General features: G+C 43.8%; 1 protein-coding gene across 1 annotated transcript in view; it reads left to right on the forward strand.

Moving 5' to 3' along the window:
• INTS6 (integrator complex subunit 6) overlaps positions 1 to 25412 on the forward strand; it is a 1595672-nt gene that overhangs the window by 383864 nt on the left and 1186396 nt on the right. Inside the window, exon 5 of the mRNA XM_044071680.1 lies at positions 3842 to 4025. Within this exon, the coding sequence (XP_043927615.1) occupies positions 3842 to 4025 (184 nt within the window). The remainder of the gene's footprint in view (positions 1 to 3841; positions 4026 to 25412) is intronic.

A 25412-nucleotide genomic window follows, 5' to 3' on the forward strand; every position in this document is an offset into this window, starting at 1 on the left:
GCGAATCAGATTTTAACGACAGATGCCTCAGACAAAGCTTGGGGAGCTCATCTAAATGGAAAGTGGATACAAGACAAGTGGCCTGCCAGACTACAACATCTACATATCAACCTGAAGGAGATGTTAGCAGTCCAGTTTGCATTAATAGCTTTCAAGGATTTACTTCTTCCAGGGCAGGTGTTGATTCTAACAGACAACACAACTGTCATGTGGTACATCAACAAGCAAGGGGAACATTCTTATCCTCTATGCAGGCAAGCAATGATTTTGTGGGAGACTGCTCTCAGTTTACAGCTCAATCTTCAGGCAAGGTTTCTGCCAGGAGCACAGAACTCCTTAGCAGATGTGTTGAGCAGACGAATTATGGATCCCCACGAGTGGAAATTGGATCCTCATGTATTTCAGAAATTGACAGTGTCATGGGGAACTCCAGACATAGATCTGTTCGCTTCTCCACTAAACCATCAGCTGCCAAAGTTTTGCACAAAAAGGTTTCATCACACAGCTTGGAGAGTGGATGCTCTTTCTTTCAATTGGAGCAATCTTCATGTGTATGCCTTTCCACCTCTGCCTCTCCTCCCATAGATACTTCTAAAGGTCAGACAGGACAAGCCAAGGATGATTTTAATAGCTCCAGATTGGCCTCGACAACACTGGTACCCATTACTGAGAAGTCTGGTACGGAAGCCTCCATGGCCTTTACCTTCGATTCCACACCTGTTGTCACAGGAGGACAGCCATTTGCTCAATGTCAAGCTTCACTCTCTGCACCTAACAGCTTGGCATATTCTGTTTTGAACCATAGTGGGCCTCCACTTCCTCAGCAAGTTTTGAATGTTATTTTGGAAGCTAGAAGGCCTAGTACAAGGAAAGTGTACGCAGATAAATGGAAGAGATTTTTATTTTGGAGTGCAGCAATAGATTTTGATGTTTCTGAGCCTAATTTGAGTGTGGCTCTTCAATATCTTACTGAGTTACTGGACAAAGGTTTGTCTTTCTCTTCTATTAAAGTTCATGCTGCAGCAATTTCGGCTCACTATGATTGTGACCCACCATTGTTTTCTCATCCTTTGCTCAAGCAATTTCTTAGGGGGGCAAAGAATATAAGACCCCCACGAAGAGCTCCTACTCCTGCTTGGGATCTCAATTTTGTGTTGGAGAAACTCACTCTACAACCTTTTGAGCCTGCAGCTACTTCTGAGTTGAAATATTTATCATGGAAGACTGCTTTTTTGTTGGCCGTTACCTCTGCAAGAAGGGTTTCTGAATTGCAGGCCCTTATAGCGGTTGAGCCTTTCTTGATTTTCCATAAGGATAGGGTATCTTTACGTACTAATCCTTCCTTTATGCCTAAGGTGGTTTCTAGTGTGGCTTTAAACCAAACTATTCATTTGCCTACTTTTTATGCAAATCCCCAAAGTAAAGGGGAAAAGATTTTGCACACTTTAGATGTACACAGGCAGTTGCATTATTATTTGGACAGAACTAAAGGGTTCAGGCAGTCTCAGCAGTTGTTTGTTTCTTTTGCTTTGAGTTCTCAGGGCAAGCCTGTGTCAAAACAAACTATTTCTAAGTGGATTGGTTTTTGCATTGCTTTCTGTTATTCCCATCATGGCAAGGAGATTCCAGCTGGGATTAGGCCTCATTCCACTAGGGCTACTGCCACTTCGACAGCTTTTTGAGGGGTGGCAACCAAGGATATTTTGGAGGCAGCTACTTGGAGTTCAGTGCATACTTTCTCTAGGCATTATCACCTGCCACTTTACTCTAAATCCAGGGCTGGTTTTGCCACTGCTGTTTTGCAGGGCATTTTGGCAGCTCCTGCTTCCTTGTAGTTTAGCCATCCTCCCTTACCTCTGCTTTGGGATTCTACCCAAGTGTAAGGACTGCAGCAATGTGAGATGAAGAACATAGTACAGTTTTGTACCTACCATAAATGTAGATGTTCAAGATCCACATTGCTGCAGTCCAATTCCCTCCCTCCTTCCCTCTGTAGTTAGAGGTGGTTGTGTGGGTTGGGTTGTAAATATTGTGTATATTGTATATATTGTACATATAATTAGTGCAAGGGTGGTTGGTTGGTTGTTTGCTGTCTTTTGGTTTTGACCTTTATTTTTAGGGTCTTCTGACATCTGGGGCAAGAAAAGACTGAGGATATGACGTCGGTCATGCGCATTTGTACCCTGACGTCCTGATGTCAGTCAAATGCGCCTTGACCGACGTCAGCCTTATACTTTGATATTCGGGCCGACCGAGGACAGCGGACTACCCAAGTGTAAGGACTGCAGCAATGTGGATCTTCGAACATCTACATTTATGGTAGGTACAAAACTGTACTTTTCTTCTGACTTGTGGAGCAGAGGCAGGACATTCAGTCATGCTGTCAACGACCTGGGTTCAGCAATGAAACTAGAGCACGAGTCGAGTCAAATGGAAGGGGAAGAAGATATGAAGTAGCCTGTTGCCTTCTGCTTTTTTTCTTGGGGAGGTTACAGGGGGTAATCCGTAATGCTCTGTTAACACTGTTGAGCTTGACAGTAGTTTGTAATGCAGGACCACAAAATGCAAGCTTGTTGAATGTGCAGATGTATTAGGAAGGAACAAATACAGTGACATGTTGACACCATTATGGCACAGTTACACATGTGACAGGGGAGGGCTTAGGCATGAGTGATGGCGCTGCAATAATATTACCACAAGCCAGGGTTAGGATTGCAAAAATTAGAGGCCCAAAAGGCACCAATTAATGGGTAGGAATGACATTCCTAGGTGTGGAAGAAGCACAGGGAGTGGCCAGATCTCTCAAAAACAAAAAATAAAAAATCTGGCATTCTCACTGAGACACTTTTCTGTTTACTTATAAATGAGGGGAGGCAAAACTGTTTTATTAAAAAACTTCACCATTCTACAGCTATTTTCCACCAGTGTGCAGTCTTAGAGTAGAAAAAAAATGGCCTATTTATAACCTCTGAAAAGGTTATTCAGTGTTAAATGAAAGGAAAAGACCACTGGGTGCGGGCTTGGGGGTTTTAGTGTTGATGTTTTTTTCAGTTTTAAGACACGAGATTGAACTGGCAGTGAAGGCATCCACTTGATTTAAGAACAGGACAAAATTTATACAAGTTCTTTTATTCGCTTGAACTGCGGTGGTGGTGCTGCGGTAGCGTTGTCGCCTCACAGTTAGACGTCCGTTCGATTCTCAGTTAGAGCGTCTTCTGTGTGTCGACATGCGTGAATGGGCATTCCTTCATTGAAGGTTGTGCATTAGGCCCGGCAAGCCAGCACGTGAAAATCTACTGCCAATCATTAGCGGACCGGAGTTCCGCTGTGGCGACCCCCTAACCGGGAAAAGCCGAAAGACACAAAAGAAATTAGTGGACTGTGTGTCTAGGGATATATAATGTTGTGATGCACCTCAGTAATATTGCAGATGCATACCTCTCAACTTTCAGCTATTAAAAATCTCAGTACTGACCTTTAAACATCATGGCAGAGGATTAGAAAGAGAAGCACTTTCTCATTTTTCAAAACACAAGGTATTTGTTTAGTAGACCCTATATAGTTAGTGGTAGTGATTCTTTGTATAGGCTTAGTTTTTGTTATTTAATGAGATGTATACCCATTAACAGGTCTGAATTTGCGGAACACAGTAAATCTAGGAGGGGCTAAATTTGAGGGCCAAAATCATAACGCTATGCCTAAATTGTAGCATTTGAGATGTATGCATAGAATATGTCTCAGCTTAATAGCCCAGTAGAAGAGTACATGATATTTTTTGACGTTTAGTCAGTAATTTACTAATCTGTGTTAATTTCTCTTTTATTTTGTTGATGTTTTTCAGCTTCATCTGCCACTCACTTCTCCTCTGCCTGGAAGTGAACTGACTAGGGAACCTTTTAGATGGGATCAGCGCCTCTTTGCTCTTGTTCTTCGATTACCTGGAGCTGCATCTGTGGAGCAAGAACATCTAGTGGGTGTACCTTCAGATGAATCGCCTATTACTGCCATGTGTGAAGTTACAGGGGGTGAGCAATGTTATCATAAGTGGATATAAAATAAATCCATGCACTGTTATAGATGCAAAAAATAACTAGTTCATTCCCTCGTATCTCAGTAGACTGCCTTCCAGGAAAATGAAAAGTACTGTTATAAAGAACTAACTTCCTTTATACAAGTGCAAAACAAGTTGATAGTGAACAGTTAATTCTGGAAAACCCAGAACAGAAAATATCCAAAATATTAACTTTAGAAAGGGACTCGCATATCATCAATAAGAACAATGGCTACAATAGCATTCAGATGAATGTTTGTAACTGTGTACATGTTAATATGGCTTGTTTTCTTTTACATAAATGTATGTTTATGTCATAAGTGCTAATTCAATAAATGTGTTAAAAGTAAAAGAATATATATCATACAGATAGATGGAATATAGAGTGGCTTTCACCAAATTAAATATTGCCGAGATTGAGAGTTCAAAGCATTTAGCATTTTAACATATCACATTTCAGAATAAGGCTGTTGTTTAAGACATTGTGCTAAAACCAAAAAATTGAAACAACTGAAATTGCCACAAAGGATTAAGTGGACTTTTGTCTTCTTATAACATTTTAAGGGTTATTGAGTATGATTCATAAAACCCTTCTTGATTTGTCTGATGTGTTATTTAGGTACATTGCAAGTGTATCTAATACTATGAATAACTTATTTTGCAGCGCTAAACAATGCCTTAACATACTTGTTTTCTGTTTTTTTACTTGTTTTCTGTTTTTTAACAGAGATTTATTGGTTGCTGTAAAGTATAACCAAAGTAGCAAACAATTCTAACTGGCAAAAACCCCATCATGCTAGATGATTGCTCATGTAATATACCAGTAATAACTTGTAAACTGTGTGCTATAAAACATAGTAAAAGTGAACTTGTAGCTTGGCATGTTTTGTGAGTCTATGTAAATTGCTTATGATCATGGTTTAGCATACTTCTTTCAGCAGAGCTGTAAAGGAAGCACTTCTGCCAGTCTTGTAGCTACAGAAGTTAGGCCTAAGCCACTGTTGCAAAATAAGCTGCTGAAGTTTTTTCAGATCTAGCTTGCTAATCAGATCGCACACAGTACAAGTAAAGTTCAGTGAAGTAGTCATTTTAAACAAGGTTCATTCAGGTCATTTAGTGAGATCAATAAAATGGGCTAATATTAGATCACAGACTCCCACAATAATGGGTCAAATGTCTGTGGTTATCTTCTGCACCAGTCATTGTTTGGAATCCTTTTTACAGATGTTCTGCTGTTGGAGAAGCCACTGACGACTCGGTGTCCGGTGTCAACTGTATAAGCACCCCTGTCCCTTGCACCCGTGATTTTTTTTTTCTTTTTTTTTTTTTTTTAATAGCTTTTGCTGCTCACATAGTTCTAATATTAATCCTTGCTGTGATAAAAATTTACTGTATCCACACTTCTTTGAATCCATTTCTGGGTTAAAAAAGAATGCTGGAAGTATCTGAAGATGTCCTTCTGTTCACATGTAGCAGTATTCTGTACATATGGGTTTTCTCCTCTTGGTACCCGAACATCCGGCCAGTATACAAAAGATTTCAGTCACTGCATGGTGTGTGGGATGTCTGATGTGGCTAGCAGAGTGTGGGCCATAAAAGTGACGTCTGCACGCACCAGTCCTCTGAACTTCTCAGCCGCCAGTCAAACATCAGGTGTTCCTGCCTTTCCGGCTATCTGAATCTATAGAAATCAGATAAGTGCCCCATTGGGGAACCTTCTTTTAGTCATTGTTTTTCTAATGCTTGTTCATGTCATCCAGAAAGGGCAAGTGTAAGTGTGGCCGTCAGATACCTCAAAAGGACGTCCACGACCAGTGCTTGTTTTTAGGTAGGTCACACGACTACAAGGCCTACACCATCTGCCAGGAGTGTGTGCCCAAAATTCTCTATAGCTGACTCCACGTGCTTAACTTATATTTGGGAAACTAATGTCTGAAATAGTTAGCATTAGGTATGGAGGGTTACACCGACTTAGCTACAGAACCACTAAAAAAGAAGGCCAAGACCATCAGGCCTGCTATTGTCACTGCGCCTCCTCCATTCAACCCGAAGCCGATGTCGACCTGGCTGAAGGCGCGGGCTCCGCTGCCTTGGATGCAGTGGGTACTTATACAGAAGCTGCATAATCTTGCACAGAGGGCATGTCCACAGAGGCTTTTCCAATGTCTGTTTCCAATGCCAAGGGGGGAACCTGCGATTTCGGTAGGACCATCGGACCCCTCCGTTCCTTTGCAGTCGTCTGATACTAGGCCTGCCTCTGTTCAGACGCCCACTAGGCCGTCACTCAAAAAGAAGTAAAATATGAAGCATGTGTCTCCAGCTACTGAAAGTACTCCAGATTGGTAGGCTTTCACTCATAGCCTGTTTAATGCCTTTATAGCCTTACGGCCTATCACTCCTGGGATTTCCACAATTCTTCCTCCAATCCTGAGCCCCAGGCCACAGACATCGGATCCCTCTCACTCCCCAGACTCTGCAGCCAAACTCAGCTGCGTTCCCTAGTTGCTGTTGCTTCTCATTTTACTAGGCACTCTATCAAGTGTAGCTATGATGCTGCTGTGGCCTCAGCCAGGTCAGCAGCATCAGCATCTGCCTTAAGAAGGTATTCTTGGCTATGTCTTCAACCCCACCAGATGATTTTAGAGCTAAGCTCGTAGATGCTTCTTTGGACGACACAGCCTTGTTTGGAGCAAAAGTGGCAGACTTAGTCAAGTCTTTACAACAAAAGGGGAAAGAGATGCAAGATTTAAAACACCTGCTGGTTTTCGCAGTTCCAAAATTTCAGAGGAATTATCCAGCCAAAACACAATTTATCAGAAAACACTCTCAGCCTGCTATCTCTTCAAGACCTAAGAAACCCTCTAAGAAGCAACCCACTCCTACCAGAGCCACCACATCTACCGGTCAGAGGCTGCCCTTTCAGGGCAGGGCAGGTAGTGTGTGACTAACTGCCATGCTTCGATCCTCCACTACCTCCATCTGTCCCTCTCTCACTACGTCTCCCTCTCACTGCCTCCAAGTATGGAGACTTATCGCTTAAGACAGGTGGGTCCTTTCTATTATGAGATTGCTACTTCATGACCTGGCTCATTCCACCAAAGAGAAAGGGAATCCCACAGCCACCAAAAGAACAGCTCCCCCTCTTACAACCAGTACTAGACAACCTTATGACTCAAGGCACCATTCAAAAAGTTCCTCTGTCTGCAATGGGAAGAGGCTTCTACTCCAGGATTTTCCTGGTTCCAGGAAAAGACAGCCCCTGGAGGCCAATTCTGGACCTCTGTCTCTTCTCAACCTTTTCCTGTACCATCCTTCAGGATGCTTACCTTGCCAACTCTGTTTCCGCTCCTCCTCCCTCAAGGTTCATGGTCACCTTAGACATCAAAGATGCCTACCTTCACATCCCTATAAGGCCCAGTTTCAGAAAATACCTGAGATTCTCTGTGGGCTGTTCTCACTTTTAATTCCCTGACTTGCCCTTTGAGCTTTCTGCTACACCGAGTCTTCACCAAATGTCTGGCTTCAGTTACTGCCTTCTGCAGGACAAGAGGAATCCAGATATTCCCTTATTTGGACAACCTGCTCATTCAGGCAGACTACAAACAGACCCTCCTGCAACACTTACAAGTTGCCATTACTCTCCTAAAGTCTCTGGGATTTCAGATCAATTTCCCCAAATCTCAACTGGAACCTACTCAAGACATGGTGTTCTTGGGATGCAAGATCCAGCCTCCCTTCCACCCCAAAAGGTGTAAAACTTGACAGAATACCTACTTTTGGCCCTTCACACCGCAGAAATGACTGCAAGGCAGTACCTCAGGCTCTTGGGCTACATGGGGTCCACTATAGCCATGCTGCCTTTAGCCAAACTCCACATGAGAAAACTACAATGGTACCTCTGGTCAGTTTGGACGCAGCACTTCCACCCCCTTGAGTACAGGGTACCCCTCCTGCCCTGCTTCAAACGGTAGATACATTGGTAAAAAAATGGTGAAAAGCGACTGGAACCAAACAAATGAAGCAGTCCTAAAATCAAACATTTTTAATTCAGATGCACATAAAGTGCTTTTCATCTGGGTAAGTACTCAGACTTCTTCAGGTAAAAACATGTATTATGATTCATTCATTAAATGTTAATACATTCAATCATGTGTTAAATGAGCTCCAATAGGAGCAAATCCTATACATACAACCCCACCTATCTACACAAACCATCATGTACAGCTGCTTATTCTTTAAAAATGTTCTTTAAACTAATCTGTAAAGTAGACTTAAAGATAAACTTTAAAAATAATCCATTCAATTGCCATAAGGACCCATTAATATATAAATAAATGTGTAAGCAGATTGACAGCACTAAATCTGCATAAAAAATATTTTTGTGTGTACTAAAATCAGAAACAAAAACAAATGTTTCTTATTATTATTTGTTAGTTTTTTTTAAGTCTTTATCTTGCTAGACTCTTCAATTTCAACATACATGAAATCGAACATGCTTTGTTTAAACCTGGGTGACTATAAGCATTAAGCAAGATTTGCCAAATAATTCAAGTTCGTCTACCTTTAATGAGCTAGGCCCCCCTCTTGTATCTTGTAAGATGTAGTCAATCACTTCTTCTTCTTTTGGCTTTTTCCCGGTTAGGGGTTGCCACAGCGGATCAACTGTCGGCTCATGATTGGCAGTGGAGTTTTACGGTGTCGAGTTGCCAGCCCGGCACCCAACCTTCCACAGAAGGCACACACATGCACGCATTCATTCCTAGGGCCAATTTAGAGTATCCAATCCACCTACAGCATGTCTTTGGGATGTGGGAGGAAACCGGAGCACCCGGAGGAAACCCACGCGACCACAGGGAGGACATGCAGACTCCGCAGAGAAGGCACCCCAGCCGAGAAGGCACCCCAGCCGAGGATCGAGCTGGAGAACCTCTTGCTGTGAGGCGACAACGCTAACCACTGCACCACCGCGGCCGCCCGAGATTTAGTCAATCACTAAGTAACTAAAAGAGTGCATGTTTTGTTGTTGGACATACTTGGCTAAGGCGTTCTCCAGTTCACCTCTAGAAATGGCATACTGATGTTCGTAGATCTGTTCTCTAAATTTACTCTAAATTTACGCTCTGTCTTACCTATGTAAAATACCAAGCAAAGTTTACACTGGGCCATATAAATAACCATTTTAGAGTTACAGTCAAACTTCTTATTGATCCTATATTTAGTGCCCCTAATATAGAATGCATTACTGACTTCAGTTACCTTACACTGCAGGCACATCCCACATTTGTGCATCCCCGTGGCTCTTCACTCTCTTAAGAGTGGATTTCCTAAGTGCTGTTTAAGGTTTTGTCCTCTGCGAAAGATGACTTTTGGATTAGTACTTAATTTCTAACGTATTGTGGGATCTGCCATCAAAAACTGCCACTTTTTCCTTATTATTCTCAAGATGTTACTTGCATCTAGAGTAAAAGTTGTAATCAAACTCATGGAAAAATTATTTATATTGCTTGTCGGCCATGATTCAGTTCTAGTAGCAACTGCTGATTTTCTAAGGATAGGTGAAAATTTGCCTTCCTGCCTTTTTAAACTTACTTCTACCATAAGTTGTTCAACTAGTATTGCAGGATAACCTCGACCAATAAACAAGTTCTTAAGATTTTCACATTCGGAATTAAAATCTGTATCTTCAGTCACCATCTTGGCCGCTCTCACCAGTTGCCCTTTTACAACTGCTCATTTTTGATGAAATGGATGGTTGCTTGTAAAGTGCAGGAAGGAATTTGAATGTTTCCTTCCTATGAATTTTTGCTATGTATTCCCTTTTGACTCTATCTTTTCTAATGCAGACGTCTAAATAGGCCATCTTATCTGTATTGAATTGATGTGTAAACCTTAAAAAATATGTGCTATTGTTGAAAAATGTCACTAATTCATTGGCTGTGGTGTGGTTGCCTTTGACTATCATAAAAATGAGAGAACGAGAAGTAAATCAAACCAACTACATCAGACTGGTTATAATAATGACCAACATGAGTTTACTCACAAACAAAAATTTCAAGAAGGGTCAGCAACAGGGAACCTAGACAGACGTGAACGGCACAGATGAGGAAGAACCAGACGAAGACCAACAAATGGAGAAGATAACATCAAGTACAGTTGGGAACGTAACAAACACGAACTGTGAAATCATTATAAATATGACAGGTGTATGTTGAACACATTCTAGCGAACTAGGATTAATAAGAAGTTTGACTGTAACTATAAAATGGTTGTTTATATGGCCCAGTATAAACTTTGCTTGGCATTTTACATAGGTAAGATCGAGTGTAAATTAAGAGAACGGATCTACGAACATCAGTACGCCATTTCTAGAGGTGAACTGAAGAACGCCTTAGCCAAGCATGTCTAACAACAAAAGATGCACTCTTTTAGTTAGTTAGTTAGTTAGTGATTGACCAAATCTCACTAGATATAAGAGGGGGGCCTAGCTCATTAAAGCTAGATGAACTTGAATTATTTTGGCAAATCTTGATTAACGCTTATAGTCACCCAGGTTTAAACAAAGCATGTTCGATTTCATGTATGTTGAAATTGAAGAGTTTAGCAAGATAAAGACTTAAAAAAAACTAACAAATAATAATAAGAAGAAACATAAAAAATGTTTTTGTTTCTTATTTTAGTGCACACGAAAATGTTTTTTATGCTGATTTAATGTTGTCAATCTGCTTACATATTTATTTATATATTAACGGGTCCTTATGGCAGTTGAATGGATTATTTTTAAAGTTTATCTTTAAGTCTACTTTACAGTTTGTTAAAGAACATTTTTAAAGAATAAGCAGCTGTACATGATAGTTTGTGTTGATAGGTGGGGTATATTATAGGATTTGCTCCTACTGGAGCTCGCTTAACTCATGATTGAATGTATTAGTATTTAATGAATGAATCATAATACATGTTTTTATCTGAAGAAGTCTGAGTATTTACCCAGACGAAAAGCGCTTTATGTGCATCTGAATTAAACTTTTTTGCTTTTAGGACTGCTTCACTTGTTTGGTTCCAGTCACTTTTCGCTATTTTTTTTACTTTTGAAGTTTGTTTTCTTTTACTTCAAGGTTGAAGAAGATACATTGGTGGTTGAAGCAGGTGAACCTCAACCCAGGTCTTCCCCTCCATCCACCTTAACTGAAGCAGACCATGTACACAGATGCCTTGGACTTAAGCTGGGGAGCAACTCTGGGGCACCTGAAAGTGCAGGGAGTGTGGCCAGTGCCACACAGGAAAGAGCACATCAATATCCTACAAATGAGGGCAATATTACTGGCCCTGCGGGCCTTCCAAACCAAACTTAACCAGGACCCCTAAAAATGTTCACAAAGAATACCACAGTGCTGTGGTATCTCAACAAGCAAGGGAGGGGGGACCAAATCTTATTTGCTTCCCAGACTAGTTCTCCTGGTGTGGGAAATGGCTACCTCCCAGGGAGTATCCTTACAGGGGGTATATATACCTTTCCAACAGAATGCTCAGGCAGACTCCCTCAGCAGATCCATAATGAAGGCACATGAATGGATGATTCACAGGGATGTCTTCTGGACCTGGTCCACTGATGGGGTACACCTCAAATAGACCTGTTTGCCTCCTCCATCAACAGGCAACTTCCTTCCTTCTGCACCAGACTACCAGAACCACAGGCTATGGCAACAGATGCCTTTTCAATTTCCTGGAAGGGGATGTTTCTCTATGCATTTCCCCCCTTCCCTCTTGTTCAAAAGGTCCTGCTGAAGATCCAGCAGGACAGACCAAAACTGTTGTTGGTGACTCCCTATTGGCCAAGGCAGCATTGGTTTCCCCCTCCTGTTACAATTATCCAAGGGCAATCACCACAAGTTACCCTTCAGAGTGGACCTTCTCACAGCACAAGGGAACCCAAATCCACCAACAGTGGCAATCTCTTCACTTCACTCTGTGGGTGATAGGATTCTGATCCTTTTTAGACACCTTTGCAATGACATGCTCACTGTCCTGCAGGAGGCCCGGAAACCAGATACCAGGAAATCTTACCTATCAAAGTGGAAAAGATTCTCCATATGGTGTCTCAAAAGGCAGTTGGACCTGCTGCAAAGCGTGACTCATCTAGTAATGTCTTACCTGTGTGAACTATTGCAGACAGGGTTAACATTCTCATCCATTAAGACCCATTTGTCTGCCATTTTTTCATGTCTCCTTTTAGACCCCCCCCCCTTAGCTTCCACACTACCTGCAAAGTTGTTCCTTAGGGGGGTACTTTATCTCAAGCCACCAAGGACCCCCCCTCCATGGGACCTGAGCTATGTTTTACAGAAGCTCACACTTCCCCCATTCACGCCAGCTGCCAAAGCTTCCCTAAAACATTGCAGATGGAAGACTATCCTCCTCGTGACCTTGACCTCAGCTAGAAGGGTGTCAGAGTTGCAGGTCCTCGTGGCTATTCCACCCTTCTTAGTATTCCACACAGACAAGGTAACTCTTAGAACTAACCCTTCCTTCATGCCCAAGGTGGTTAATGACCTTTCCTTAAATCGAGCCATCCACCTTACCCACCTTCTTTACCAATCCACAAGGAAACAGTGAGAGAGTACTTCATTCCCTGGATGTGCACAGATAACTCATATTATATCTGCACAAAACCATGTCCATCAGACATCAGATTAACTGTTTATCTCCTTCCACCCCAGGGCCCTAGGGAAAGCAGTATCTAAAGAAACAATTTCAACATGGATTTCCAAAGCTATTACCTTTTACTACAAACACCACAGAAAATCCCTGCAAGGTACTGTCAAAGCACACTCCACCAGGGCAGTGGCTTCTTCTGGAGCCTTCTTCAGGGGTTTGGACACTTCCACTGTTCTAGAGCAGCCACTTGGTCTTCTCTGCATACCTTCACCAAACATTACAAGTTAGAGCACATTTCTAGAACCAGAGCTGGATTTGCCAGGGCTGTCCTACATGGATTCCTGGAGAATTCTACTGAGCCTCCTCCCCCTTCCTCACAGTGAGCTTTGGCACTCACCCATATGTACAGAATACTGCAGCATGTTAATAGAAGGACATAGAAAAGTTGTGTAAAATCTTACCATAACCATAGATGATGTTCTTCTCCATGTTGCAGTATTCCTTCCCACCCACCTACCCCTCCTGTTATATAGCAGCTCCCTTTTTAGATGGAACAGGACTGGCATTACCCTTATTAGGACTGGTTCCGACTGGGGCACTCAGATGTTCTTCGTGTTTCACTGTTGCAGTCGTTACATTTGAGTTATCTGCTTGCAGGTATCCCTCAGCCGGCCTGATTATCAAAGTCTTGGGTCCTGCGTCAGTTGCTGTCTCTTCATCCATGACGTCAGGTAGTCAGGGGTATAAAGCATGCAGCCGATGCCATTACACCAGTCTTTCTTTCCATACAGTGTCCGAAGCAGAAGCAGTTCACAAGTGCCGGTCGGCCGACTCCTGAAATTTTTGTTTTCGAGTTTCAGAACCGAAGTCTTCAAAAAAGCTAAGTACCCCGTTGGGGATCTTTTTTCTTGCACTGAACCGATGTCAGTAAAAGTTAACAATTGTATTACCTGTGGAAAGCAAATACCTCATAAAGATTTTTATTCGTACTGCATTCCTTGCTTAGGCCCAGACCACAAAGTCCCTCGCTGTCAGTTTTGTGCCTTATTCAATCCTCATACTATTCGTCAGTTCATTTTCGCATCAAACTATTTTGGTACTCGTTTTAATTATCCAGAAATGGCTTCGGTAAGCCATCCGACTACCGGCATTCCTAAAAAAATGTAAAGATAAAGACAGAGACAGACCGCATAGGTCCAAAACTGCCGACGACGCTTCCGTTAAGCAAGTCGCCAGTTCAATGGTACTCAGTGAGGTGCTTTCGCAGCCCCTGATACCTGCTACTTCAGATTCGCAGGCCTCTACTGAGACCAATTCGGAGTCAAGTATGCCGCGAGATGCTTCTTCGACTTTGGAACCTGCGGATGTATGTACCTTGGATGGGTCCGGAACCGCTGTGCCAGCACCGGCTTCTGAGATTATATTCAGGCCTACTGAATTGCATATCAAACCGACGCCATCTTCTTCTTCAAGGCCTAAAACTCGATCCATGCCTAGAAAACCAACGTCCAAACCACATGGTCAGGCCCATATGCCTAAAAAACAAATGATAAGAATGGCTGAAGACATTTATTACTCTAATTAGGGGAAGCCAGCCTTCTCCCTCTAAGAGACCTCGAACTGATTTTCCTTCTGATTCTTCTGATCAGGATTCTGAAATTTTTGTTTCTTCTGATGACCAGGATTTGCCCTTATCTACTTATGAGGATTCTGATGCAGAGGACTCCATCCCGTCTGCTTCCCCTCCAGAAGATTTCTCTTTTGGTGAAACTTTACACACTCTTAGGGAGCATTTCCGCTGGGAAAGCCAGGATTACTCTGACTCCAAAAAGAGACTTAGGGAATTCTTACTCCTACCTCAACACAGGCCTTTAGCTATCCCTTCTGTACTGGACATTGTAGATGATGCCTTCTTGGAATCTAGCCTGGCTCCAGACACTTTACCTCCAGCTCCCAGGAAATCTGACAAGTATTACAGAGTACCTGAGACTCACAAGTTTCTCTTTAAGAATCCTACTGCGGACCCAGAGACATTTTCACAGGGACCTAAAGGCATTAAGGCTACTACTGCCAAAAACCCTACCCCCTCTGATAGAGATTCCAGGGCCCTGGACAGATGGGGTAAGAAGGTATACACTTCTGCTACTTTGGCCATTAGGGCCTTAAACTTCCAGTTTCATATGTTAAGTATCAGCAGCATATTATTGGATTACTTAAACAGAAATTGATGTTGATTCCTGACTGTACTGAAAATAAAGAACTACAGGATTTAATGCATTTTGCTGAACAAGTTGGTAAACATACTTTACAGTGTGGTTTTGACTCCTTAGGGGGGGCATCTTGTAGGGCTGCTGTCACTGGGTCTGTTCTTAGAAGTCATGCTTGGCTTAAGGAGCAAACTTTGCCAGATCATGTTAAAGCTAAATTGCTGGATGCTCCCTTAAACCAAGACTGCCTGTTTGGCAACAAAGCAGAAGTAATACTTAAAAAGATGGAGGAAAAAGCCAAATCTATGCAAACTGTTAAAGATTTCCTGCAAGTACAGCCTCCCAGATTTAGTAGGCATTGGCCTTCTAAGAACTGGTCTTTTCCTGTCTCTTCCAGGCCTTCTCAGTCCAAACCCAGGAAGAGCAGACCACCTAGGCTACAGTCTCAAGATACTCACAGGCCTAAGCAGTGGGGGGCTTTCATTTCCGAAGCTGGAAATAATAAGACACCCCTCTATGGTAAACTGTCACAATGACAACTTTAAACCTTTCAAGCCCAGCTCAACTGACTGCTCCTTTAGGGGGAAAGATCGCCCTGCATGCAAAAAAACTGGGAACTCATTATCCAAAACAAATGGATTTTAAATATAGTTTCCCAAGGATACAGATTCCACTTCCACATCTTACCATCCCCAAACGGTTGGCCAGACCTACCCTCAAATCAGTGGGCAGAGGCTCAACAGCAGGTTCTCTCTCTCTTCAAAGTATCAGGGCTATTCAACCTGTCCCAGCAGAAGAATGGGGACAAGGTTTTTACTCAAGACTTTTCCTGGTACCCAGAAAAGACAACTCCTGGCATCCTATCCTGGACCTGTCTATCCTAAACACCTTTTTGGTAATCCCAAAATTCAGAATGCCAACTCTTCATCAGCTGCTTCCCATGTTAGGCAAAAACGCCTGTTTGGCAAAATTTGACTTAAAGGAAGCCTACCTGCACATCCCAATAAGGGAATCTTGCAGAAAATACCTACGCTTCAGAGCAGGCTACTTGCACTATCAGTTCTCTGCACTGCCCTTTGGCTTATCTACTGTGCCCAGAGTATTCACAAAGTGCCTAGTTCCATTCATTGCATTCTGCAGGTAAAGAAATATTCAAATATACCCATACCTGGACGATTGTCTAATTCAGGCTGGCATTTGTAAAGAAACTGTTAACCTCACTGGGGTACACCATAAATGAAAAGAAATCTCACCTAGTACCCTGCCAACAAATTGTATTCCTGGGAGCAAGCTTGAACAAAACTTCCCAGATGGCCTACCTCACGCCAGAGAAACAAGTTCAAACTACTGGCCACAAAGACCCAGTTATCTGCAAGCCCTGGGGTTCATGGCCTCTTGCATCTTACTAATTCCATATGCAAGACTGCGTATGAGGAAACTACAATGGTATCTAAAAAGCCTATGGGTGTCAACATTCTCAGGACCTGGAATCAATGATTCCTATCATTCCTTGTATAAAGACAGAGTTCCTTTGGTGGGCAGAGGCCTGCTACCACAACAAGGGACTGCCATTCACTCTATCCCCTGCTGCCCAAACCCTAACTACAGATGCATCAGACTATGCATGGGGGGCTCACTTGGCAGGGCAGTGCATTCAGGGCAAATGGAACCCGAGTCAAATGCACCTGCATATCAGTCAAAAAGAAATGCTAGCTGTACAGAATTCTCTGACAGCCTTCAAGGACCACATTCTTCCAGGACAATTATTGGTAAAGACAGACAAACACCACTGTTATGTGGTACATAAATAAACAGGGGGGAACCCACTCATACCCTCTCTGCAGACTAGCCATGGCTCTGTGGAACATAGCCTTGAGCTGCCAAGTGCACCTACAAGCTCAGTTCCTGCCAGGCAAGCTAAATTCACTGGCAGACGACCTAAGCAGAAATCTCATGGACCCACACGAGTGGAAACTGGAACCAAAGATATTCAACATGTTGAGAAAGAAATGGGGGAGCCCAGAAATAGACCTGTTTGCCTCCCTTCAGAACTACCAAATGGACAAATTCTGCCCAAGGACTCCCCACAGACAAGATTGGAAGTGGATGCCCTGCCCTTCACCTGGGAAAGCCTCTCAGTTTATGCTTTTCCTCCTCTGCCACTCCTCTCGACAGTTCTACTAAAGATCAAACAGGACAAACCAAGGACAATACTCATTGCACCAGACTGGCCATGCCAACACTGGTACACCCTCCTGCACAGTATGTCACTGCTGGAACCATGGCACCTACCTTAGACCCCTTCCCTGCTGTCCCAGCAGGAGGGCCAGATTCTGCACTCCCGGCTTCAAACCCTGAACCTTGCAGCCTGCCTAATTACCTGAGCTCTATTCTGGAGGCAAGGAGGCCTAGTACTAGAAATTCCTGTGCTGAAAAGTGGAAAAGATATTGTTCCTGGAGCCAAACTCAGGGGATGGGCACATCTGTGCCCAGCTTACTGCATATTCTTAAATACTTAACAGAGATGCTTCACAATGGCCTTTCCTTCTCTTCTATTAAAATTCATGCCTCAGCCATTTCAGCACATTATAATACTGAGCCTCCCCTCTTCTCTCACCCCCCTGCTGAAACAATTCTCAGAGGGGCCAAAAATTTAAGACCATCCAGGAGAGCCCCTACTCCAGCCTGGGACCTTAACTTTGTATTGGAAAAGCTCACTCTACCTCCTTTTGAGCCAGCTGCAACTGCAGAGTTGAAATTCCTTTCTTGGAAAACAGCCTTCCTTCTAGCCATCACTTCAGCAAGAAGAGTGTCTGTATTACAGGCCCTCATGGCAGTGGATCCCTTCATCATCTTCCTTGAGGACAGGGTGTCCCTCAGGACCAGTCCTTCCTTTATGCCCAAGGTGGTATCCAGTGTGGCCCTCAATCAATCCATTCATTTGCCAACCTTCTTTTCTAATCCACAGAACAAAGGAGAATGAATGCTGGACATGCACAGACAACGTAAATTTTATTTGGACAGGACTACGCCTCTCAGGTAAACTGAACAGCTGCTAGTTGCCTTTGCTGCAGGGGCAGAGGGGAAGGCCATTTCAAAGTAAACCATTTCTAAGTAGATAGGCCATTGCATTCATTTCTGCTAAAAGCACCATGGAAAACCTACCCCACAGGGGATAAGATCACATTCCACCAGGGCTGCATCTACTTCAACAGCCTTTCTCAGAGCTGTTCCTACCAGGGACATCCTAGAAGCTGCTGCTTGGAGTTCTGTTCATACCTTCACCAAGCATTACCACTTGCTTATTTTTTCTAACTCCAGAGCTGGTTTTGCCACTGCAGTCTTGCAGGGCCTAATAGCTGGTCCCAATGCTCTCTAGTTGCCTCCTCCCTTTTTTAGCTTTGGGAATCTACCCGAATGTAATGACTGCAACAGTGAAACATGAAGAACATAGTACAGTTGTGTACTTCTTCTTCTTTCGGCTTTTCCCGGTTAGGGGTCGCCACAGCGGATCATCTGTCCGCTCATGATTGGCAGTGGAGCTTTACGGTGTCTAGTTGCCAGCCCAGCGCCCAACCTTCCACAGAAGGCACGCACGCACTCATGCCTAGGGCCAATTTTAGAGTGTCCAATCCACCTACAGCATGTCTTTGGGATGTGGGAGGAAACCGGAGCACCTGGAGGAAACCCATGCGACCACAGGGAGGAAATGCAGACTCCACACAGAAGGCACCCCAGCCGAGAATCGAACTGGAGAACCTCTTGCTGTGAGGTGGCAATGCTAACCACTGCACCATCGTGGCCACCCATAGTACAGTTGTGTACACTTAACGTAAATGTAGATGTTTGAGTGGATTCACTGTTGCAGTCCTGGTTACCCTCCCTCCAGCCCCCTGACTTCTACTGGCTATACCTCTCTTCTTTTCTACTGTATTTAAGCTTTCTGGTGTATTTTCTTTTTGTTGGAAGTGTAACCTTGTATATATAATTGCTTCCCATTATGGGGGCACCTGACATCTGGGGCAAGAAAAATTGATGTAATGGCGTCGGCTGCATGCTTTATACCCCTGACTACCTGACATCATGGATGAAGAGGCAGCAACTAATGCAGGACCCAAGACTTTGATAATCAGGCTGGCTGAGAGCTACCTGCAAGCAGGTAACACAAATGTAATGACTGCAACAATGAATACACTCGAACATCTGCATTTATGGTAAGTATACACAACTGTACTTTCTGAGGATTAGTGCATGCAGATGTCACTTTTATGACCTACGCTCTACTAGCCATGTCAGATGTTCCATGCACCATACAGTGACTGAAATCTTGTGTATACTGCCTGGACGTTCGGGTGGAAAGAGGAGAAAACCCATATGTACAGAATACTGCAACATGGAAGAGAAGGACATCTATGTTTATGGTAAGACTTTACACAACTTTTCTTTTTATTGGAGGGACTGGATGAGGCCTTTGATTGCTTGAGGTAAATCTGTCATATCTGTGACCATTTTGGGGCTTATAGGACTAAGCATCATTCTTGACTATTAGGTATTAGTTTCTGTTCTAGTCATCCTCTTATACTGGAGATTTGCTACTTGGGAGAGGTGCACATCCCTCCTGCTTCTGTTTCACATTTTTTTCCTCTCACCTGTTCAACTAGGCTCTTGGTTTGCCCATTTCAATCATGCAAAGCAGCCCTGCATTCATCAGATTAGGGAATAAGGCTACTTGGGCCCAAGGCTTCTTCTCCTAGGGTGTCCCCTCAGCCGTGATGCAGTAGTCAACTTTGGTAGAGGAGGAGGAGGCATCCTGTGCCTGCACGGAGGATTGTGGCCTTGTGATAAGAAATCAGGCACTTGTTAGATTTTATGTGGGATGTAGAGTATATACCTTAGGCAGATGCCGCAGGCCTCCCTTTTCCTTGTGACATACTTAACATGTATAATAAAGGTGACCATTGCCCACCTAACTCCATCTGCTGTCAAGTCCTGGCATGATTTGGACACTGTGTTTTGGAGACTCAGAACACTTCCATTGTCTGGCTCTGTAGAGCACTGTCTTTAATTAGTATGATGGATATTGATTTGGAGTACCTGAGATCATCGTGCATACAGCTGCAGTCATAACAGATGGGTTCTCCTGCCGTCAGGCAGGTCCTCGGTCGGCCGAATTCCAAAGTCTAGGTCCGGCGTCGGTTGCCGTCGCTTTCTTTCCTGACGTCAGTGCGACAGGGGTATATAAGACACAGTCGACGCCATTTTCTTCAGTCGTTTTTGCCGCGCGGTGCCCGAAGCAGAAGCAGTTCACAAGTGCAGGTCGGCCAGCTTCTGAAATTACAAAAATTTGGAAACCGAAGTCTTCTTTAAAGCTAAGTACCCCGTTGGGGAAACTTTTCTTGCCTCAGACCGATGTCAGACAAAGTTAACAATTGTATTTCTTGTGGGAAGCAAATACCGCATAAGGATTTCCATTCCCTCTGTATACCTTGTTTAGGCCCAGACCATGACGTCTCGGGCTGTCGCTTTTGTGCTACTTTAAATAAACGCACTGTTAAGCGTCGGGCGGAGTTTGCCCAGAACTTTTCTGGTAAAGCTTTTAATTATAAAATGTCGTCGGAGACTCTGACTACTGTTTTGTCCAAAAAACGCAAGGACAAAGACCGACACGCGAGGTCCGCAGTCTCCACCGACACCACGCCAAAACCAGCTACACGTGGTCCGGTTCTCAGCGAGGCGCCTACGCAGCCCCTGACTACCGACGACACTTCTCTGGCGGTGTCTTCTGTAACCGAGACCTTCAGGTTCCTCGGCCCATACCCTGACTACAACTATCGAAGCCACTATGAGTGTTGAGCCTCTTAATGTGGACAGGTCCACTTCCACCCATGGTGTCTTCAGACCTTCATCTTCCTTTTCCATAAAGGCCTTTACTAAGTCCAAATCAGCCATGCATTCCAAGAGGCCTGTTGCACAGGGCCCATCTCCAGGTCCCATGCCTAAAAAGCAGATGCTCAAAATGGCTGAGGATTTAATTACTCTTATCAGGGGTTCCCAACCCCCTCCGGACAAGAGACCCAGAGTGGAGGAAGATTCTCCCTCTTTTGACCAGGCACCATTATTTCAGAACATTCTGATGAAGAGGAACACTCGTACTCCCCTTTTGAAGATTCTGATGCAGAGCAGTCCATTCCTTCTGTATCTCCCCCAGAGGATTTTTCTTTCGGGGAAACCTTGCATACCTTGAGGGAACACTTCCATTGGGAAGGCCAAGATTTTTCAGATTCCAAGAAAAGGCTTAGGGAATTTCTTTTGCTACCTCAGCACAGACCTCTGGCGATACCTCCTGTCTTGGACATACTTGATGATGTTTACTCGGAGGCTTGCCTTAATCGGATTGGCTGCCTCCTGCCCCAGTCAAGCCTGATAGGTACTACAGAGTTCCTAACTCACACCAATTTCTTTACAAAAGCCATAATGCTGACCCTGAAACCATTTCTCAAAGCCCCAAGGGAATGAAGGCCTCTACTGCTAAGAATCCATTACCTTCCGAGAGAGAGTCTAGATCCTTAGAAAAGTGGTGAAAAAAGGTATATACCTCGGCCACCCTAGCCATGAAGGCCTTAAATTGTCAGTTCCATATGCTTAAATATCAGCAGTTTCTGTTATCACAATTGAGGAATAAAATGTCACAACCTGAACAACCAGATTTGAAGGAGTTGCAGGATATGATGCATAGTGCAGAACAAGTGGGTAAACGCACCTTACAATGTGGCTATGATGCTCTAGAGGCCTCAAGTAGAGCTGCTGTTACAGGATCAGTCATTCATAGACATGCCTGGCTTAGGGAACAAACCTTGCCTGATCATGTTAAAGCTAAACTACTAGATGCTCCTTTACAAAAGGATGTATTATTTGGTACTAATGCTGAGGAGATACTACGGAAAATGGAAGAAAAAGCTAAATCTATGCAAACTGTCAAAGCTTTTCTACAGGTACAACAACCAAGTTTTAGCAGAAATTGGCCTTCAAAAAACTGGTCCTTTCCAGCCACGGACAAGCCCCAAAGAGGTAGATACAGGCGCACAAGGGGCAGAGGACAATCTCGAGGATCATATAGAGGCAGACAATGGCAATCTCCAGCACCAAGAGGTGGCGAAGACAGTGCACAACAATACAGGAAACAAACCCAATGACTTTCCCCTTTGCATGCCAAGCAAGGCTCAGGTGGCAGCACCCTTGGGAGGAAAGCTGGCATTTTCAAAAAATTGGCATATTGTCACAAAAGACAAATGGATCCTGGACATTATAAACAGAGGCTACAGATTTCATTTTCACACTCTTCCAAAAATGAGAGGCATGCCGAACCTGTCACACAATCAAAGGGCAGAGGCTCAAATACAAATTTCAAAGCTCATGGACATGAAAGCTATTCAAGAGGTACCTACTCACGAACAAGGTCAAGGTTTTTATTCCAGACTATTCCTGGTACCAAGGAAGGGAACCGATTGGAGACCCATTTTGGACTTATCCATCCTAAACACATTTCTACTCGTACCAAAATTCAAGATGCTCACCTTACAGCAGCTTCTTCCCATGCTGGGCAAGGAGTCTTGGCTGGTAACAGTGGACCTCAAGGAGGCATACCTGCATGTCCCAATCAGACAAAGCTGCAGAAGATACCTCAGATTTCTTGCAGGTTCAATCCACTATCAATTCTCTGCATTGCCCTTTGGCTTATCTACTGCCCAGAGTATTCACGAAATGCCTGGCATCAGTAATTGCCTACTGCAGACTTCAAGGGATACAAATTTACCCTTATTTGGACGATTGCCTGATCCAAGTGGACAGCAAACACATACTTCTGGAACATCTGGCTTATGTAACATGGTTATTGAATTCTCTGGGATACACAGTCAACAAAGAGAAATCCAGGCTAACACCATCTCAGAAAATAATTTTCCTGGGTGCCAACTTGGACACAAACACCCAGATGGCCTATCTTACGCCAGAAAAACAGGGGCAACTAACTCAGTACTTCAAAATGCTAGAAAATTGTACCAGGCTAACTGCAAGAAAAATCCTGCAGGCTCTGGGCTTCATGGCATCTTGCATTCTTCTAATCCCATGTGCAAAGTTGCATATGAGGAAACTTCAATGGTACCTAAACCTATGGTCTCAACACAGCCACAGTTTGGAAACAATAATACCACTAATTCCATGTTTGCAAAAGGAATTTCTATGGTGGGCCCAAGCATAACAAACAGGTCTACCATTCTGCAAGCCTCAAGCAAATCAAGTCATCACAACAGACACCTCAGACTACGCCTGGGGGGGCACACATGACAGACAGGTGCATTCAGGGCAAATGGTCCCAAAAGGAAAAGCACCTTCACATCAATCAAAAGGAAATGCTAGCAGTGATAAATGCAATTACAGCTTTCAAGGACCTCCTGCATCCAGGGCAATTATTGATAAGAACAGACAACACCACAGTAATGTGGTACATAAACAAACAAGGAGGAACACATTCATACCCCCTGTGCAGGCTGGCCATGTCACTTTGGAACATGGCTCTGGAATGGCAAATCGAACTTCAAGCACAGTACCTGCCAGGTTTGGAAAACACGCTGGCAGACAATCTAAGCAGAAATATGACAGACCCGCACGAATGGAAGTTGCATCCTCAAGTGTTTACAAAGATAATCCAAGCGTGGGGAAGGCCAGACATAGATCTCTTTGCCTCCCACAGGAATCATCAATTGCCAAAATTCTGCTCAAGGACATTCCATCCAAAGGCCTGGAGAGTGGACGCCCTTTCTTTCAATTGGGCAGCACGGACAGTTTACGCCTTCCCACCTTTGCCTCTTCTGCCCAAGGTGCTCTTGAAAGCAAGAGCAGACAGACCGAAGATGATACTGATTGCTTCAGACTGGCCAAGACAACACTGGTACCCACTCCTGAGGAGCCTAACACATTCTCCTCCCTGGACCCTACCTCTAATGCCTCTTCTACTGACTCAGCACAGCTACAAAACTCTTCACAGTCAGCTGAAAACACTCAATCTGGCTGCATGGAAAATTCCTTAACACCACAACAGACCCTACTCTCCAAGGAGGTGCAGAATGTCATTTTGGAGGCCAGAAGGCCATCTACTAGAAAAGCTTACTCCGCAAAATGGAAACGGTTTTGCGCTTGGAATGAGAAAAAAGGCCAGGATCCTAAAAAACTGAATTTGCTTCAGATATTACAGTATCTAGCTGAGCTGTTGAACAGTGGACTTTCATTTTCCTCCATCAAAATCCATGCCTCAGCCATTTCTGCAGAATACAACACTGATCCACCCTTATTCTCTCACCCACTCTTAAGGCAGTTCCTCAGAGGGGCTAAGAATATAAGACCTCCAAGGAAACAACCAATACCAGCCTGGGATCTTAATTACATTCTAGAAAAATTAACATTGCCTCCCTTTGAACCAGCTGCCTCAACAGATTTGCAATATTTGTCCTGGAAAACAGCTTTCCTTCTGGCCATTACCTCAGCTCGTAGGGTCTGGGAACTACAAGCCCTCATGGCTGTGCAGCCCTTTCTCATCTTCCATCAGGACAGGGTTTCCCTACGAACCAACCCGTCATTTATGCCTAAGGTAGTATCCAGGGTAGCTTTAAATCAGGCCATACACTTACCTACCTTTTACCCCAATCCTCAAAACAAAGGGGAAAGGCTGCTACATTCCTTAGACATCCATAGGCAGCTACGTTACTATTTGGACAGAACAAAGCCTTTCAGGAAATCAGAACAACTCTTTGTGTCCTATGCTGTAGGAGCTCAAGGGAAGCCAATTTCCAAACAGACAATTTCAAAATGGATAGGCCATTGCATACGGTTTTGTTACTCCTTTCATGGTAAATCTGTACCTGCAGGCATCAGATCCCACTCCACAAGGGCCACAGCTACCTCTGCAGCCTCCCTCAGGCTGTGTCTTATATACCCCTGTCGCACTGACGTCAGGAAAGAAAGCGACGACAACCGACGCCGGACCTAGACTTTGGAATTCGGCCGACCGAGGACCCGCCTGACGGCAGGAGAACCCATCTGTTATGACTGCAGCTGTATTAGCACTCGAACATCTACATTTATGGTAGGTACAAAACTGTACTTTCTTCTTGCTCCTTTATTTACAGAACCTCATTTAAGGAAGTTGTGTGTGTCATAAGCTACTGTTTATACCTAGGCCTTCACAGAGCCTTGGGTTCATCATCGCTAAGTTCTGCGGTTACCTTTATCTTGGACCCAGCCCTTGTTAATATTACAAAAGTCTGGAAGCACCAGTAGTCTGTTTCTCCTGTTAATTGTATTGCAGGAGATATGATTACGTTTATCACCTTCTGCTGTATTTACAAGAGACCATATCAGCATCCCAAGGCTGAATTCTCTTTGGTGTTATTGGACATTTAGCATTCCATGAGACTATATTCCATTCTTAACTAGCGGGCAGAGTAGCC

Source organism: Protopterus annectens, chromosome 5.part0 (genome assembly GCF_019279795.1).
Source record: "Protopterus annectens isolate FY-2018-M chromosome 5.part0, PAN1.0, whole genome shotgun sequence".
NCBI lineage: Eukaryota > Metazoa > Chordata > Ceratodontiformes > Protopteridae > Protopterus > Protopterus annectens.